We start from the raw sequence: 18,692 nt of genomic DNA, 5'->3' as shown, positions 1-18,692 counted from the left end.
GATGCTTGAAGAAGTGATGGTTGGTTGGCAAGAGGTCAGGTGAATATGGCTGATGAGGCAAAACTTCGTAGCCCAATTCGTTCAACTTTTGAAGCGTTGGTTGTGTGATGTGCGGTCAGGCGTTGTCATGGAGGATAATCGGACCCTTTCTATTGACCGATGCTGGCTGAAGATGTAGTTTTTGGTGCATCTCATCACTTTGCTGAGCATACTTCTCAGATGTAATGGTTTCACTGGGATTCAGAAAGCTGTAGTGGATCAGACTGGCAGCAGACCACCAAACAGTGACCATGACCATTTTTTGGTGCAAGTTTGGCTTTGGGAAGGGCTTTGGGGCTCTTTCTCAGTGCAATCACTGAGCTGGTCATCACCGGCTGTGGTATAAAATCCACTTTTTGTCACACGTCACAATCTGATTGAGAAATGGTTCCTTGTTGTTGCATAGAATAAGAGAAGATGACACTGAAAAATAACAATTTTTTTGATTTACAGTCAGCTCATGAGGCACCCACTTATCAAGCTTTTTCACCTTTCCCATTTGCTTCAAATACCGAACAACCATAGAATGGTTGACATTGAGTTCTTGGGCAACTTCTCTTATAGTCGTAAGAGGATCAGCTTTGATGATGGCTCTCAGTTGGTCATTGTCAACTTCAGATGGCCAGCCACTGTGCTCCTCAGTTTCAAGGCTCTCGTCTCCTCTGCAAAACTTCTTACTGCACTGTACATTTGTTAGCAGTTCCTGGGCCAAATGCTTTGGTGATGTTGCAAGTGGTTTCCACTGCTTTAAGACCCATTTTGAACTCAAATAAGAAAATGGCTTGAATTTGCTTTTTGTCCAACATTTCCATTGTTGTTGTTCAGTCGCTCACTTGTGTCCGATTCTTTATGACCCCATGCACTGCAGCACGCCAGGCTTCCCTGTCTTTCACCATCTCCTGGAGTTTGCTCAAACTCATGTCCATTGAGTTGGTGATGCTATCCAACCATCTCATCCTCTGTCACTCACTTCTCCTGCCCTCAATCTTTCCCAGCATCGAGGTCTTTTCCAGTGACTCAGCTCTTTGCATCAGGTGGCCAGAGTAATGGAGCTTCAGCATCAGTGCTTCCAATGATTATTCAAGGTTTTTCCTTTAGGATTGACTGATTTGATATCCTTGTAGTCTGAGGGTCTCTCAAGAGTCTTCTCAACACCACAGTTCAAAAGCATCAGTTCTTCAGATCTCAACCTTCTTTATGGTCCAGCTCTCACATCTGTACATGAGTACTCTCACATCCATACATTTCCATAGTCTAAAATATATATAAAATAAACAGCAAGTAGTAAGTCATTAATAAAAAAAAATGTAGAGTGAGAAATATACATTAAAATGATGTATAACATAATCACACTTAAGAATATATTCCAATATCAAATGGCAAATTTCAACAATGCAAAACCGCAGTTACTTTTGCACCAACCTAATAAACTGAGTTGATTATTGAAGTCATCATTACGCTTTTTGAGTAAATTTGGGAAATGTCTATTTACATCCTAAGCTGAAATTTACCTTCTGCCCACCTACCTGCACAGAATCCTAACCTTGGAAGGGATGTCAGACCATCTTCTTGCCTTTTAATAAACTGCTTCCAAATCATATCATACCAGGTAGACCTATATTTTATTTTTTTAATTGTCAGGGAAGAAGATTAATGTTCTTAAGTTCTCAGTTCAGTGCCTATGAGTCCTCTTTGTTGGGTTGTTCCTTCCTATCCCCTCAGTGCCTGAAAAATAAAGCAAATTCCTATATTCTGTTCTCATTAGAGAAGGGAAACAGCTCTCACTCACTCTTATACATATTACAGATTTGGAAAGTCATCCTGTACCTGTCTCTCTCTTTTTGTATGCGCTTGAATGCAGTGAAAATTTTTTCCTAAACTGGAAAAAAGAAACTCATCCTTAACTTTACACTCAGGTCATCTTCCCTTCTAGCTCTTTACTCATTCACACTATCCTAAGTTACCCGCCGCCCCTCCCCCCGCCCCCCCCAAAAAAGAAAATTGGACTCATTTGGGAAATGAAAGAGCAGAGAGATGACGACTGTAGAGTGAGGTAGACAAATACAGAGAAAGAAAGGTATCCATGTGGAGACATATCTGGAGATGGACAGACTCACAGAGGTGTGCAGAGGCAGCAGGCACAGAACTTCTGCACGAGCATGTTCAGTCATGTCTGACTCTTTATGACCCCGTGGACTGTAGCCCGCCGGGCTCCTCTGTCCATGGGATTCTCCAGCCAAGAATACTGGAGTGAGTTGCCATTTCCTCCTCCAGGGGATCTTCCGACCCCGGGAGCGAACCCACGTCTCGTGTCTTCTGCATTGGCACATGGGTTCTTTACCAGCTGAGCCGCTGGGGAGGTGCCCCAAACGTAAACTAGTTCTCCAGGAACCAATACGTGCACAGCACAGTCTCCGTGCAATGTGAGGATTTTAGAGATCTTCTAAACTTGATCCACAGTGCGTTCTTCATGACAGAACTTCCACATGCTCTTAAACAGGCCTCATTCTATCACTTTAGGTGTTTTGAGGAATATGAATGTGTGCCACACATTTAAAGTAAAGTGAGAAACTGCTTTCCTTTTGATACCTTCTTCAAAAGATAGGAATTGTCCATTGATGTTTTTTTATCATCAGAAGAATAGTTCTTACAGAAACAACAACTACACAATTCTATATGATACCAGAAGATAATGTTAGGGCAATGATCTAGAAGAATAAATCTGTACCAGTTACCAGTTATCAGTTTATCGCCTCTTAGCTTCACAGTCACCCTTTGCTCTGCGTCAGTGGGCGGTCACTTTAATCACCTTCACAGTGAGTGTGATGCTGGGCTTTCTCAGTAGAGGGCGCTAGAGGGCAGGCGAGGACTACCCTGATGTCTGGGCTGCTGCCTGGTGCAGGCGTGGCGAGGGTGTGAGGACATTTGATGGAGTTCGGCTCCATCCATGGGTCGCCTCAGTCTCAGCTCTGTGGTCTAGAAACTACACACCCTGAAGGATTTCTGCTTGCATCCATGTCCCAGAGGCATTCTGCCAGCACCCACCCCCAGACCCTGTGCAGATAACCTGACTCACAGGCCACTGAGCGGGCACCCCCCTCTGTAGACCCCCACTCCCTGTGCAAAGCTATGCTGTGGGTTGCCTCCTGCCTGCCCAGGGACTGCAAACTGACCTCTGTTCTGGGAAAACCAGCAAACTTCTCTGGTGTCAGTGGACTGAGTTCTCCAAGGAGCTCTGAATCCCAGCCTTTGTGAGGGAGGTGGCGGGGCTTTCCAAGTTTATCTTTCCTTGGTTACTCCTCCATAGCTCAAAGGTATTTTACAGAATTTTGTTATATTCAATAGACACTTGTTTATCAGAATGCAGTAATTTCTTAAACTTCCATGGGTAAAGCAATAGCAATACTGAGGTTTTAGAAAGAAATGCAGCTACTTTTCTACACACAGAAGATTTGAGAATAATTTTTAGAATGACGTAAGGGATAAGGGAACTGGTTTCTTCATTCACAAATTTTTCTTACCTACTTTCGATTTTGCTTTTGAAATCGGGTGATGGCATCTTTTACTTCTCAAAGGAAATGAACATAGTTTTGTTTCATTAGCTTGACTGTCAGATTCAAGTCAAGAGAAATTTTAACTCATAGATAGTATGAAACTAGTGGTAAAGCAATAGAGATCTGGGTGTGGTCCCCGGTGGGATGGCAGTCATGATTTCAGGTTAGTACAGGTATCATGTATGTGCTTGGGACAACGGCTCAGATGGTACAATCTGCCTGCAATGCAGGAGGCCTGGGTTCAATCCTTGGGTCAGGATGATCCCCTGGAGGAGGGCATGGCAACCCATTCCAGCATCCTTGCCTGGAAAATCCCATAGACAGAGGAGCCTGGCAGGCTATCGTCCACTGCTGCAAAGAGTCATGACCGAAGTGACTGAGCATGCACGCACAGGCATCATGACAGCACTTCAGATTAGTGACATTGTGTGATAAGCTGATTCCTTCAGGGGAAAAATAATTAGTGCACTTGAGCCTGAATAAGAACTTGCATGTGTGTGTGTGCTTAGGCGTGTCCGACTCTTTGTGACCCCATGGACTGTAGCCCACCCAGCTCCTCTGTGCATGGGATTTCCCTGGCAAGAATACTGGAGTGGGTTGCCATTTCCTACTCCAGGGGACCTTCCTGACCCTGGGATCAAACCAGCATCTCCTGCATTGGCAGGCTGATTCTTTACCACTGAGCCTCTTGGGAAGCTCTTAGGAAACAAATTGAGGGGAGAGTGCATAGGGGGAAAAAACCCTACATCACAATCCTGGGGATGATATAATCACAGGGACAATATTAACGCATAATGATGTAATTCATGAGAGTAAATGTGACAGGGCTTTGAACTTCTGGGATTTTTATGACATGTATTTATGCTAGTCTAATTGTGATCCTAAATGACAGGTGTAAGAGGCTCTTGGATGTGAGAATACCTTAGAATAAACTGGGGAACTTGTTCACGTGCAGGTTCCCAGCTACTTGGTTGTGTCCCAGTAACTGGCCTTTTTATCAAGTACCCCTTATTCTGATGAAGATGCTGACTGTACTTTGAGAAACCATGACTGAGTTAGTGCCTGAATGAGCTCCCTTAAGAAAAGTGGAGTTTAATTTAGAAATAAGAATAAACTGAAACACTGTTCATGTGTCCCTGATACTAAAATGGCCTTTATCATTTTATTCTATGCTTCGTCCCAGAGTTCAGGCAGTAATGAATACCCTGTCCCCAATAACCTGTTTCTGTGTAGAAAGGCCCCCTCATGTTTGATTTGCCTGGCCATGTCTTGCTGGAGATGGAGAAGTTATTTATGGCTAAAGTTCTTCCTTTTTCCTCCCAGCAGTAAGGTGAATAAAACTCATTTTGTTTCAAGAAAGGAAAATAATTCCAATCCAACAGAATAAAGCCAATAATATCATGGAAAATTAAAGGGAAAAGTTTGGAATCATGTTAAGAATAAAAAGCTTCCCTGGTGGCTCAGATGGTAAAGAATCTGCCTGTAACTCAGGTAACCCAGGTTCGATCCCTGGGTCAGGAAGATCCCCTGGAGAAGGGCATGGCAACCCACTCCAGTATTCTTGCCTGGAGAATTCCATGGACAGAGGAGCCTGGCAAGCTATAGTCCATGGGGTCACAAAGAGTTGGACATGACTGAATGTGGTGTTGGAGAAGACTCTTGAGAGTCCCTTGGACTGCAAGGAGATCCAACCAGTCCATCCTAAAGGAGATCAGTCCTGGGTGTTCACTGGAAGGACTGATGTTGAAGCTGAAACTCCAATACTTTGGCCACCTGATGCAAAGAGCTGACTCATTTGAAAAGACCCTGATGCTGAGAAAGATTGAGGGCAGGAGGAGAAGCGGACAACGGAGGATGAGATGGTTGGATAGCATCACCGACTCAATGGACAGGAGTTTGGGTAAACTTCAGGAGTTGGTGATGGACAGGGAGGCCTGGTGTGCTGCGGTTCATTGGGTCGCAAAGAGTTGGACACGACTGAGCGACTGAACTGAACTGAGTGACTAACACTTGAGTGAAGAATAAAAAGCCAGCATTTTTTAAGGTCTCCAGAAAAAAAGCCCAATATCTTAATAAAACATGCCGGAATAAGCTGTATGTGTGCTAAGTCGCTTCAGTCATGTCTGACTCTTTGAGACCCCATAGACTGTAGCCTGCCAGGTTCCTCTGTCCATGGGATTCTCCAGGCAAGAATACTCGAATGGGTTGTCACGCCCTCCCTCAGGGAATCTTTCCGACCCAAGGATCGAACCTGCATCTCCTGCATTGCAGGCAGATTCCTCACCACTGAGCCACCAGGGAAGATCCCAAATAAGGTAGAAATCATATTAGGAATGACTGTGATCTACCTTTTAAACTCAGAAGTGACTCTGGATCAGATAGTAATAATAGAGTAATAGGAAAACTGGGATGTCCCAGGCTGGTTTCTGCTTTATATGCCCCAAAGAACCTCGGTTAAGCCCTCATTCCTCACCTGAATAGACTCTTGGGAGCTGACCCAAACTGGCTAATGTTCAAGTCTGAAAACTAGTTGCACAAAACAAAACCTAAAATGATCCCCTGGAGCAAAAGAAAAAAAAATATTTGGTTTCGACAGTGCCTCTGGGAGGAACTCCAGACACTTTCACTCCGGACCCTCCCTGCATTCTTTGGGGTTAAGCAGCCACCACAAGAAGCAAAACAGCATGAGAAAAGGCTGAGTCAGATGACATGTAGCAACAAGCCCAGGCACTCCTCCAAGGGCCCAGCAAGTCGGAGGCCTCCCAGCGTTGTCCTTTCTTGGAACTTTGAAGGCTTCTTGAGTTACCAGCAGCAAGGCCATCCTTGCTTCTCATGAGATTTACTCTCTCTGAAAGGATCGCATCCACAGGGACAATTATTGATTGAACGAACATTCCTGATGATGTCATTTGTGTCCTGAGATCTTGACCAACAACTTGCTCGTGGTTGCTGTGCTCATGATTTTGGCTGAGGATACTCTTTGGAGGGAAAATGTGGCTTCTACTATAGATGATTGTTTTTTAATAGTGGGGAAAGAATGTGAAATAGGAAAGGGATGAAGAATAGGCTGATTTTCTAGTTAAAGTTAATAATGAAACATGTATTAGAGATTCCCTCTCATCACAGCAGAGGTCAAGTCCTGTTATAAATAGCACATCCACTTGCAAATTAATTTCATAGTCCCACTTGGTTCCTCACTCCTCTCACATCACAGAACAGTGGAGCAAAAGAAGGGATACCGTCCTCGAGTGTCAGCACTTTTGGGTGCTTGGGGTGCCCTAAAGCATCACCTGCTGTTCTTCTCTGGGGGTCACTTACTTTGACATGTATCAGTTAGAGAAGTGATGAAAAAAACGGAATGTGTACAATGTTCCCAAATGCTTAAGGAGAATTTAGAAGAGTGCAGGGGACTTCCCTGGTGGCTCAATGATAGGCCCCTGCCAGTGGGGGAGACATAAGTTTGATCATTGGTCCAGGAGGCTCTCACATGCCGCAGTGCAGCCGGGCCTGTGCACCTCAACTACTGAGCCTGTGCTCTAGTCCTAGAGCTCCTACTGCGGAAGCCCTCATGCCCTAGAACCTGTGCTCCACAACAAGAGAAGGCCTCTCACCGTGTGAGAAGCCTGGATGCTGCAGATTGCTGCGACTAGAGAAAAGCCTGCACCAGCAGTGAAGACCTAGCACAACCAAAAATAATAAATAATGAAATTGGGAATTTAAAAGTGATGGGAATTGGGAACCCCAACCCCGAATCCCCTGGGGAATTTCACTAATAGCTGCTGGAGATACTTGCTGGTTACCTTTAACCTGCTTTGACCTCAAGACATCACCAAGTGTCAGCGAGACACCCCGATTGGTTAACTACCAGCTGGAGTTGCTCTCAGGCTCCTGTGTTGGCCTAATTCTGATGAAAGGTCAGTAAGAGGCACTGTTTTTTACTTCAAAATGACCACACAGTATGGCTGTTGCATGCTGTCCCCGGCTCTACTAATTTCCTGGGAGTCTGGAGCCTTGAGATGCGAGAGAAGCTTTTGAAAACATTCCTGGGAAAGCAAGGTACAGTCTTGTAATGCAGTCTGACAGTGTAAAACCCCCAAAGAATGTAGCAGTGGTTTTGCGATGGTTCACAAGAAGTCTGTGGGTGGCCTATTGATTCTAAGTTCATCAAAATACATCTGTGTCAGGGACCAAAACTACATTTTTGAAGTGCTTAACCAGAGATTTTTCACTAATTAAACTGTACCAAGATATTCTATGAATTTTACTCTCCCAGTTCTCTAGGACTGGCTGCTATCGTACTTGTAGCCCAGATCAGCACAGGTGGCCCCCAGCTGAGGATTCAACTTGAAAGCACAGCTAGGGATGTACCCCCTGCTGCGTGCATCAGGCTGTTGCCATCTCCAGCAGCTGACGACACAGCCGGGTCCCTGGCCCATCACCCCCGTCCATCCTTCAGTCTATCTTAACAGGCTTACAGCTTGGGCTCACGAGGGTCCTCTCAGATGTTGCTATTGAAGCAGAATAGTGCAAAATCCATCTCCAGAGTTTAGGGAGGGGATTTTTCATAAGTGTGGTTGATGAGTTTGACATTTCAGGAGAAGAAACTTTTGTGAAAAGCATGATTAAGACAGCCTGCTACTGCATCTCACTAAATAAGCTGGATTTAGCTCAAATCTCATAGCGGGACAGCAGAAACTCAGTTTTGAATTGACTTGAGTTCCAGTTTCCTTGTCAACAGGTTGGAGCGTTGGCCTCATCAGCGGACTTTAGCTTTGTCTCTGCCCCAGGGATAGAGACCAGCAGCACTAGGGAAGGCTGTGATGACCGTGGTGCACAAAGCCTTCCTGGGAAGGAGTGTGGTGTTCCGCTTGTTGCAGGGGTAAAGTGGTGAGCTGCCAGCAGTGGCGGCTGGGACTTTTCCATACTCAGTTTAAAACAAGCGCTGAAGCTCAACTCACATGTCAGGTAAGAAAAAAAGTCTCCACACTCAAGGTGACTGTCTTTGGAATTCTTGGTTTCATTAAGGTTCTCACAAAATACAAAGCTCAAACATAACTGTCTACATCCACCACAGAACAGAATCAAGTAAGTGGTTAGCACACAATGATCTTTTTCATTTTTAAAAATATAAATAACAGTGTTCAAGGTTGGACAATTTTATCCCGTGTGTGTGTTTCTCTGTAAGGCGTTATGAAGCAGGCCCTTCACTGATAAGTATGCCGTACTTGTCGTCAGGAAGCACTGCCCACAGGCAGGGAAGGCCACTGTGGATGCGGTCCTGAGGGTGACACCCACGGATCCGTGTTGCCTCGGCCTGTGAAAACTAAGCGATCAATCAGACACCCTCCGATCAGTTCTCACAGTTTCATTAATTTTCTTTCTACTACAAAGTAACAATAGAAAGGGGGTCACCTCCCAGTGGCATGCAAGCTCTCGGGAGATCAATCATGAAGGGCAAGAAGGAGGAGGACAGGCTTTTTCCTGGATGGAATTTTTTCCTTTTATCCAGAAAAAAACCCCCAATAACCCACAGAGCTTAATGGGTGGCTTGTACTGAAACATTTTTCAGATTAAATAGTGTTGAGAGAAGGGGTAGTCTTTTGGGTGGGTACTGGAGAAGAGGTTAAAGTGGGGAGGTCACCGCTGGGAAAACACCACTGCCAGTCCAGCCCCCCACGGGAGTCACATCGCCGGTGAGGCCTGGGGGCAGAGCCAGGGCCCCCGCCTTGGGCACGAAGTCCGAGGGAAGGCTCTCTAGCAGGCACTTGACCTGCTCCTGGCCCAGCTTGATCTTGTCATCCAGCTCTCGCTGCTCGATGAGGAGTGTCGACTTCATTTTCACGAAATGCCGGTAATCTTGGAGCTGCTCTTCGGAGAGGTAATTGGCCAGGATGTCCAGCACCACGCGCTCCCTCCGATCCACGTTCTCCTTGAGCTCCCGGGCGTCCTCGTGCTGAGCAGACAGGACCTTCCTCTTCTCGTTGAGTGAACTCTGCCAGGGCGAGATGAGTGGGTCAGCAGAGGGCCAGTTTTGGGGGGGGAAGAGAGCCACACTGCCTGTAGAGAGATTTTTTTACAAGACGGGACAATATCTAAGATGCTATTTCAACTGTCACTCTTAAGTAGGGAGGCGCAAGTGTTTTGAACATCAGCTTATTACCCTTATGGTGCTTATGTATGGTCCAGCTTTAATTAGACAGGCATTACATTCAACTGGCGGGGGTAATGGCTTTACTTTAGGCTTCTAGTCTTAAAAGGACAATCAGGATTCCACTTGTAGGGGGTCCTTAAGAGTAGTCAAAGTCCTAACGGCATGAAGTAGGACGGTGATTGCCAGGGCCTGGGGGGTGGGGAGAGTGGAGGACTTGTTTCAATGGGTATAGAGTTTTGCGAGATGAAAAAAATTCTGGAGATCTGTTGCACAGCAATGTAAATATACTTAACACTACTGAACTGTACAGCTACAAATGGTTAAGACAGCAAATTTTATACGTGGTGGGGATGGTTTAGTCGCTAAGTCGTGTCCAACTCTTGTGAGCCCATGGGAGGTAGCAACCCAGGTTCCTCTGTCCATGGATTCTCCAGGCAGGAATACTGGAGTGGGTTGCCATTTCCTCCTTCAGGGGATCTTCCCGACCCAGGGACTGAACCCTCACCCCCTGCATTGGCAGGCGGATTCTTTACCACTGAGCCACCAGGGAAGCCTAGGTGCTGTGTGCTCAGTTGTCTCAGACTCTCTGTGACCCCATGGACTGAAGCCCACCAGGGTCCCCTGTCCATGGAATTTTCCAGGCAAGAATACTGGAGTGGATTGCCATTTCCTTCTCCAGGAATCCAGGTTGGGATCATCCCACCCCAGGGATCGAACTCGTGTCTCTTGTGTCTCTTGCACTGGCAGGTGGATTTTTTTTTTAGCACTGAGACACCTGGGAAGTCCTTTATGTAGTTTACCATAATTAAAAAATTGAAGGGGAAAAAAAGGCCAATTATCAAGGAAGTCAAAGTTATGGTTTTTCCAGTAGTCATGCATGGATATGAGCTCTGGACCATAAAAAAGGCTGAGTGCTGAAGAATTGATGCTTTTGAACTGTGGTGTTGGAGAAGACTCTTGAGAGTCCCTTGGACTGCAAGGAGATCACACCAGTCAATCCTAAAGGAAATCAGTCCTGAATATTCACTGGAAGGACTGATGCTGAAGCTGAAGCTCTAATACTTTGGCCACCTGATTCAAAGAGCTGACTCACTGGAAAAGACCCTGATGCTGGGAAGGATTGAAGACAAAAGGAGAAGCCGGCAACAGAGGATGAGATGGTTAGATAGCATCATCAACTCAACAGACGTGAATTTGAGCAAACTCTGGGAGACAGTGGACAGAAGAGCCTAGCATGCTGCACTCCATGGGGTTGCATAAAGTCAGACCTCACTTAGTGACTGAACAACAACAAAACTAATCCTGATGTATTCTGCAGGTGAGCAAGCGCTTATGTGTACTTAAGAGTATAGATGGCATTTAAGTGTTAAGTTGAGCTCAATTCTGGAACAGCTCATCTTCCTCTAAGTACTGCTCCAGTGTTCCCTATCTCACAGACCTGCAGCATCCAGCCAGGTGACCAAACAGGAAACATGGAATTACCTTCTGTTCTGTCCTTCCCCTCATCTAACATGCCCGGCCTGCTGATTCAAACTCATGCTCTAAGTCACTCCCTGTTCTTTATCCCCAAGACAATGGTCTAAATTAACAGCCTAAACCCATCTTTCTAGAAGTCTCCCCATGGTAACATCCTTCTCCCCACTCCCGATCAGGTAATGAAATGAGTTCAAGGCTCTCCAGGCTAAATTCTAAAGTACTGACCCACAGGTCTTGGTGAGGATTTTCTGCACTGGATTCTACTATCCCTCCAGACCCACTCTCCTAGCCTGTCTCAATGTCTGGTGAAGCTGAACCCTGCTGGGTGCTGGGTTCGGCCAGTGGCAGCCACGGCAGGGGACTGGGGGTGGGAGAAAGACGACACTGAGGCCTGTATTCCGGGCTCTCTCCTTGCCAGGTGGCAGTGGCTGAAACCTCTCCTCCAGAGCTATGGCTAAGTTCTGATAAGGGCCCCTTCCTTCTGCTTCTCCGGGTCCAGAGGTGATAATGGCTTCCCCACTGATGCTAGCCCCATGGGGACTGGGCAGCTTCATTATCCCTTCTTGCCTGTGTGCTAAGTCGTGTCCAACTCTTGCGACCCTATGGACTGTGAGCCCATCAGGCTCCTCTGTCCATGGAATTCTCCAGGCAAGAATAGTGGAGTGGGTTGCTGCCCTCCTCTAGGGGATCTTCCTGACCCAGGGATTGAAACTATGAATCTTATGTCTCCTGAGTTGGCAGGCAGATTCTTTACCACTAGTGCCACCTGGGAAGCCCTTCTTGGTCTCCCTTAAAAACAAGTGAGTCAAGGAATCACTCTGTGCTCTAGACATACCAACCACATGTAATTCAGTTCCTGCCTGGGCTTTGTCCATAACATTCCTTCTAAATGGTGAAGCTTTTCCCATCAGTCCGCCTGGCATAAAGAAAGCCCTCTAGACGCCACTCAAGCGGCCCTCGTGTGAAGTCCCTCCTGACCCCAGCACCACATGAAGAGTGCTCCCGTGGCCCTGAGTTTATCACTGCGCAGCAGCACACTAGACACAATCGCTGCTTCCACACTGGTCCTCCTCACTGGTGGAGGGGCTGTTTTTAGCCAGTGTCAGCCCCAGCACGCGGAGCAGCTGGAATTTGACAGGTTCTTGTTCTCTGCTGGCTGGATGGAAGGAAGGCGGGAGGGACAACACTTTGGAGGCAAGGACAGTTAGTTTCTAGGGAAACTGTCTGGAGGGAACAAAGGCCTGGCACATATACACAGGTGGGCACTGGTCCAGGGTGCGGGTTTGGGGTCCTGGGCGCTCAGAGTCCCATTCCTAAATGCTTACCATCTAGATCTCTTCTAATCTTTCAAAAATCTATTTGCCAAGACATACCTTTCCTTTTAAGGCAGTACATTCGGAGAAATGATTGGGAAATCCCTAATTTCCAGGAGCCAGGAAGCAAAAGAGCTGCCTCTTACTGGCTGGAGTGCTGGTCAGTCGGCATGTACGTGAAGTTACAGCTCTGTTTATTGTCTGACCTCTTTGGTAAGTAAGTCCCATGCGGGCGGGGATCTGACTGCTTTATTCAGAGTATCCCAAGTGCCTACACCAGATGGTGGCATATACCAGACACAGAGGAAATATCTGCTGCACAGATGAGCAGGTGAAGAATGCTCTGTAGCTCTGCGATGAAGTTCAAGGAGGTGGATAACGCCTGGGGACCATAGCAGGACTCCTGTCCTGGCTGCGTCGCTTACGTGCCTCTAGTGAGAACTCCTTGAGGCTGCGCCTGCAGCGTCTACGGCCACAGTGCCTGACCCAGAGGGCGCCCTGGGATTCTGCGTCATGTCACCACCGCTGTCGTTCCGTTCTTCCAGTGAGGGGTGCGGTGACGACAGTGGGTACGTCCTCCCTTGGCGTCCCTGGCCCCTCACCTGCAGCTTCCCTGGAGCCTGAGCTCATGTTCCTGGGCCCTCTCCTCATCCCCAGTAGCTTCGTCATTCCTCTCTTGTTTTTAATGTCCATCTTCATTATGCCTTTTGCCTTTTTCTGGGACAGAAAGGAAGGAAAGGAACTCTGGCGCCCACATTTCTACTTTTCTAGTAAGTATCCTTGAGGCTGAGGTGTCATGACATGACATCCTGGCATGGGAGCTGCCTTCCCCTCTCTGCCCTGCTCACCTGTATGCCGGACCCCCTTCCCTGCCCCAGGGAGATGGTGGTCTTCTCTAGGACCCCTGTCTCACCATACTTCTCTATGTACATGGGACTTGGGGGAGGCAGGGAGGAGACTTGAAGGGAGCTGCTAGGCCGCCTACCCTTTCCTCGTTACTGGCGTCTTCACCAAGGCCGCTGAGCACGTTCTCCACGCGGGCCAGGCGCCCCGAGAGGGACAGGAGCAGGTTCACCACCTTGTCCAAGTCCCCGATGAACATCTTGTACTTGTCGATCTCGTTGGGCTTGCAGAGCTCACTGATCCAGGCCTCTACCTCCTCCCCCAGGGCGTTATTGAGCTTGATGTCCATCAGCAGGCTCCCCTTGGCTTCCTGGAGGGTCTCGAGCTTGTGGGTGAGGCTTCCAATCAGCTCCGCCTGTCACGAGAGAAGAGACACACAGCAAAAGTTAGCCACCAGAGTGGTCAGAGGTGACAAGATCCACTTCTAGTCGCATCCTTCCTTTTTTTTTGACGCTCAGCTGAAGGCCCTCCTCTGCTCTGTATGGACTGGCCCCAACCTTAGACCACAGTCTCCTTTCCCTTCTCAGAACCTATTCAGTCCTCACAGGCTATGCACAATCACACGTTGCCTTGGAATATTGTCCAGTCACGTCGTGCTGTGCACAACACTGCCTTCCCAGCTGGTTTGTTCACTGCTCACTTTTAAAAGTCTTTTCAAGACATGTTCTCATTTGATCCTCACAACAATACCACAGGCAGGCAGAATATATATTCTTGTTTAACAAACAGAGCAGCTGAGAGTCAAAGGAACCAGGGATTTGCCTGCGATTACAGAGCTGAGTATTAATCACAGATAACCACTTGTGGAGCAATTACTATGAGCCAGACATGGTGAGGAAGTCTACAGATTATCTCCCTGAGCCTTCCCAGCGGTCTTGTAGGAGATACTCGCTCATCTATGCAGTGCACGAGGGGAGTAAATCGGACAGTGTGCTGAGTTTTAATCGGCAAGTGAGCATTAACCAGTAAGTCTGTCCTCAGGTGTCGAGGTGAGTGGTGAAGAGGAGGGAGAACTCTTCTTCGGAGCTTCTACTGAACTTGGCTCCCTAATTTTCTCAGGCTCCTTCAGTTTAAGTAGGGTTCACAGATGTCCTTGAAATGTCCAAGTTCTGGCTTGAATTAAAGGTGACAGGTCAGTGGCAGTCACCAGGTGAGCGGGGTTCAGTGGGTAAGGATGGGTCAAAGAAGGCTGAACAGCCACCGGGGTCAGCATCTAGCCCGCTCAGTCTTCCCTCTGCGGACCCTGCCTTTTGTATTTCGTTTCTTAGCTTTAATTTTATTGGAGTCTAGTTGATTTATAATGTTATGTTTCAGGGGTACGGCAAAGTGTTTCAGTTACACATAAACATATTCATTTTTTAGATTCTTTTCTCATATAGGTTTTCACAGAATACTCAGTAGTGTTCCCCATGCTATACAGTAAATCCTTGTTAGTTACCTATTTATAGTAGTGTGTATATGTTAGTCCCAAGGTCCTAATTTATCCTTTTCCCCCCACGTTTCCCCTTTAGGAACTGTAAGTTTGTTTTTGATATCTGTCAGTTTCTGTCCTCATTTCTGTTTATTCTGTTTCGTGGCAGCAGTTTCTACCGTTCCGTCTTCCAGCTCACTTATCCATTCTTTTAACAACAGAATAATTGACTCCTTCAAGCGTATTTTTCATTCCTGTTTATTTGTATTGTTGCTCTGTTCATCTCTGTTTATTTGTTCCTTAAATCTTCTACTCTTTGTTAAACATCTCGGGTATCCTCTTAACTTGCGCCTCCATTCTTTTTCTGGAGATCTTGGATTATCTTTGCTATCGGTACTCTAAATTCGTTTCCAGATAGGTTGCCTCTCTCTACTTCACTTAGTTGTGGGTTTTTATCTTGTTCCTTCATCTGGAACATATTTCCCTATCGTCTCATTTTGGCTTTCTGTGTTTGTGGTCTCCACCTCTTAGGCTGCAGGATCACAGCTCCTCCTGCTGCTAGTGTCTGCTCCCTGGTGGGTGAGGCTGGTCCCGGGGCTTGTGTAGGCTTCTTGGTGGGAGGGACTCGTGTCTGCCCCTCTGGTGGGCAGGGCTATATCAAGGGGTGTGTTTAGAGGTGGCTGTGAGCTCAGCCTGTCTGCTGATGGGTGGGGCTGTGTTCCTGCGGGTTGTTTGGCCTGAGTGTTCCAGCACTGGTCTGTAGGCTGTTGGGTGGGACCAGGTTGTAATATCAAAATGGCAGACCTCCAGGAGAGCTCACACTGATCAACAGTCTCTGGGGCCTCTGCCACCAGTATCCTTGCTCCCCAGTGAACCACAGCTGACCCCTGCTTCTCCAGGAGACCTTCCAGGACTCATAGGTAGGTCCAGTTCAGGCTACTGTGGTGTTACTGACCCAGTGTGCGTGAAACCTTGTGTGTGCCCTCCAAGAGTGGTGTCTCTGTTTCCCCCAGTCCTGTGGAACTCCTGAACTCAAGCCCCACTGGGGGTTCCTCCTCCCGATCCCAGACCCTCAGGTTGGAGAGCCTGATGTAGGGCTCAGGACTCTCGCTCTTGCGGGAGAATGTCTGTGACATAATTATTTTCCAGTTTGTGGGTCACCCACCTGGCAGGTATGGGGTTTAATGATGTTGTGAAAGTGTCCCCCGCCTCCTTCTGTCTTACTGAGGCGGCTTCTTTGTCTTTCGATGTAAAAATCTCTCTTCTGGTAGACTCCAGTCTTTTTGGTCACTGGTTGCTCAGCAGTTAGTTGTGATTTTGGTGTTTTCATGAGAGGAGGCGAGCTCAGGTCCTTCTACTCTGCCATCTTTCCCAGAACCGAGGGGCTGCTTTTAGTTTGGGTGCTGGCTGTCTCCTTCCCCAGCATGTGCTGGCCGCTGTCCCCTTGATACGCGCTGTGCAGATGCAGAGGCCCGTGCACACTCCTGAGGTGGGGGGGGGGGGGGGGGGGGGCAGTGCTTGGGGCCTGCTCGCAGGTCTCAGGCAGGCAGCTGCTGTCTGCACACTCTTGGGACAGCAGAGGCAATGCTTGGCGCCTGCTCTGTTTTGTTTTTCAAAGACACCAACGTTAGCAGAAGAATCATAGGTCTGCCTGTACAGGAGGTGACGTGAACTCTGGGCTTCATGAGACAAGGATGGACAGAATGAGAAGAAAATGCCTAGAAGTGATGCAGGGAGGCTTCTGCAGGAAGAACCATCTGCATTCTGCATTTTGATTTCTGAAAGCTGTTGGCGGGGCTGTAATGTGATCGTCAGAGCCCAGTCAGATCGGCTAATACCAGCATCACTGAGCAGTCACACCAATCACTCCTGACCCAAAGGTTGCACATTTGGATGGTATTTGAATTTTTCATTTTACCAAGCCCTTAACATGTGGAGATTTGGATTTTAAAATGTAGTTAAAGAGGGCTTTGAATAACTGAAGGTAGCAAGGGACAGTTGGCTGTATTCAATAGCCATTTCTCTGCCAGGCAGATCTTTTCAAAAAAACCTACCAACTTATACCCATGGAATTCAATGAGGAGAGAGGGGAGAGATGTTTTGATTTTTAAAAAATAACTTACTAGTCTCTCAGGAGCTGATTAATTTGCAAAATCATTGACATATAACCACTTCTCATCTGGCATAAACTGTTAACTCACCTGCCTAAGCTGCTGTTAATAAGGGTTCTCGCTGGAAACATAGTTTAACAGCCCCTCCCTCCCACCTTGCCATCTGCAGGCTGAAATCCTTCTGGGCCTGGTCCACCTCCTCACGGTTCCAGCACCAGCGCAGACACTGGACCAGGAGTCAGGAGATCTGGCTATGACAGAAATTCATTCTCAGGCCAGTCACTCGACTTTTTGTATCTGTTTTTCTCATCCACAGCACGGGCATCCTAATGTCTGCCTGAAAATAACCATTCTGTGTAGTTACAGAGCTCTTTCTCTGTGCCAGGCACCATTTAGGCATCTTCCTATTTTCAGTTACTACCGACAGCAACCCAGTGAGACGGGTGCTGTTATCTCCCTTTTACTGATGAGGAGAGTGAGGCGGACATCAGTTATGTCACTTGCCCAAGCTCAGGCAGACAGAAAGGGACACCACTGGGCTTAGACCCAGGTCTCCAGCTGCAGGATTCAGGCTTTTTGTTGTTATGTTAAAACAGCTCAGAGGAATGTTGTGAGGCTCAGGTAAGATGAAGCAAGCACTTTGGAAAATATAAAAAGTGTTACACATTCAAGTTGTTCCTCTTTTGTGCTATGGTTAAAATTAGGTAGCCCCTTGAAGAACATATACCAGTCACTTGGGTAGATGACCCTAGGGGAAGATAGCCAACCGCTCCCCATCCCCAACACGGTTTTGCCTTCTGCTCAGGGGACTTGTGCTGACAGGGTTGCCAATAACGTCACTACACACACAGTCAGCCTCGACCAATGGCCTGTCTTCATCTAAACTGAGTAATTCAGGACCTTAGGGCTTCCCAGGTGGTTCAGTGGTAAAGAATCCATCTGCCACGTGGGAGACCTGGGTTCGATCCCTCAGCTGAGAAGATCCCCTGTAGGAGGGCATGGCTACACACTCCAGTATTCCTGCCTGAAGAATTCCATGGACAGAGGAGCTTGGCGTGCTATATCTCGTGGGATAGCAAAGAGTCGGACGTGACTGAGCAACTGACACGGCCCATGGCTAGGGTTTGAGGACAGAGAAATTTAGGCTCCTGCTGGTAAAAACTGGGACTAGTTAAAGACATTCAACTTGAGGATCCAAGCAGCAGCATGGGCTCTTCTCTTTAGCTGCGTTTCACTCAAGAGAGAAGTCAGGGGCGGTTTCTGTCCTGAGCAAGTCTGCATCCCATGTTGGTGGCCTGACAAAGCAGAAAGGTCGGGGGGGACCCACTGCCAAGGCAGATACTCTCCAGCATGCTCTCTGTCAACAGTGGTTCTCATTTTCTCTCAGGAAGGCTTATGACCAGAACGCTGTCACATTTACCTAGTTTGATCTCTTGGTTCTGAGATCTCTTGGTTTCTGGTAATAGGAATCTCTGACATACAAGAAACATGATTAAATTCCTCAAAATTCAATGCAGCTCATCTTCCTCCTTCCCTCTGCTTTCCTATTTCTGTTACAACAGTCCCCTCAGCCAGGAACTCCGGAGTCAGCCCTCTTTCCTCTCTTCCGTGCTCCATGTGTAATATTAATCTGCTACCAGGTCGTCCACTTTTACTTCCTCTTTTGAAAACTGAAATCCATCAGCTTCTCACTGCTCCTCCTACACCTCCCTCTCTGACCCGTATCATCACGTT

General features: G+C 47.4%; 1 protein-coding gene across 3 annotated transcripts in view; it reads right to left on the bottom strand.

Annotated features, from left to right (window-relative positions):
- Positions 1 to 8,586: 8,586 nt before the first annotated feature.
- The window catches only part of SHROOM3 (shroom family member 3), a 329,764-nt gene continuing 319,658 nt past the window's right edge, over positions 8,587 to 18,692 (bottom strand). For 2 of the 3 annotated variants that reach the window (XM_027544825.1, XM_027544826.1), the window contains exons 9-10: positions 13,519 to 13,791; positions 8,595 to 9,585 (exon numbers count right to left, since the gene is read on the bottom strand). In XM_027544825.1, the coding sequence (XP_027400626.1) occupies positions 9,217 to 9,585; positions 13,519 to 13,791 (642 nt within the window). In that variant the 3' untranslated portion in view covers positions 8,595 to 9,216. Of the gene's footprint in view, positions 9,586 to 13,518; positions 13,792 to 18,692 lie in introns of all 3 variants that reach the window. The other variant, XM_027544824.1, reaches the window with a different exon arrangement.

The sequence above is a fragment of the Bos indicus x Bos taurus genome, chromosome 6, assembly GCF_003369695.1.
Source record: "Bos indicus x Bos taurus breed Angus x Brahman F1 hybrid chromosome 6, Bos_hybrid_MaternalHap_v2.0, whole genome shotgun sequence".
In the NCBI taxonomy this organism is placed as follows: Eukaryota; Metazoa; Chordata; class Mammalia; order Artiodactyla; family Bovidae; genus Bos; species Bos indicus x Bos taurus.
Note: the sequence above shows the minus strand (reverse complement) of the source record. Positions and strands in the feature narration are given on the sequence as shown.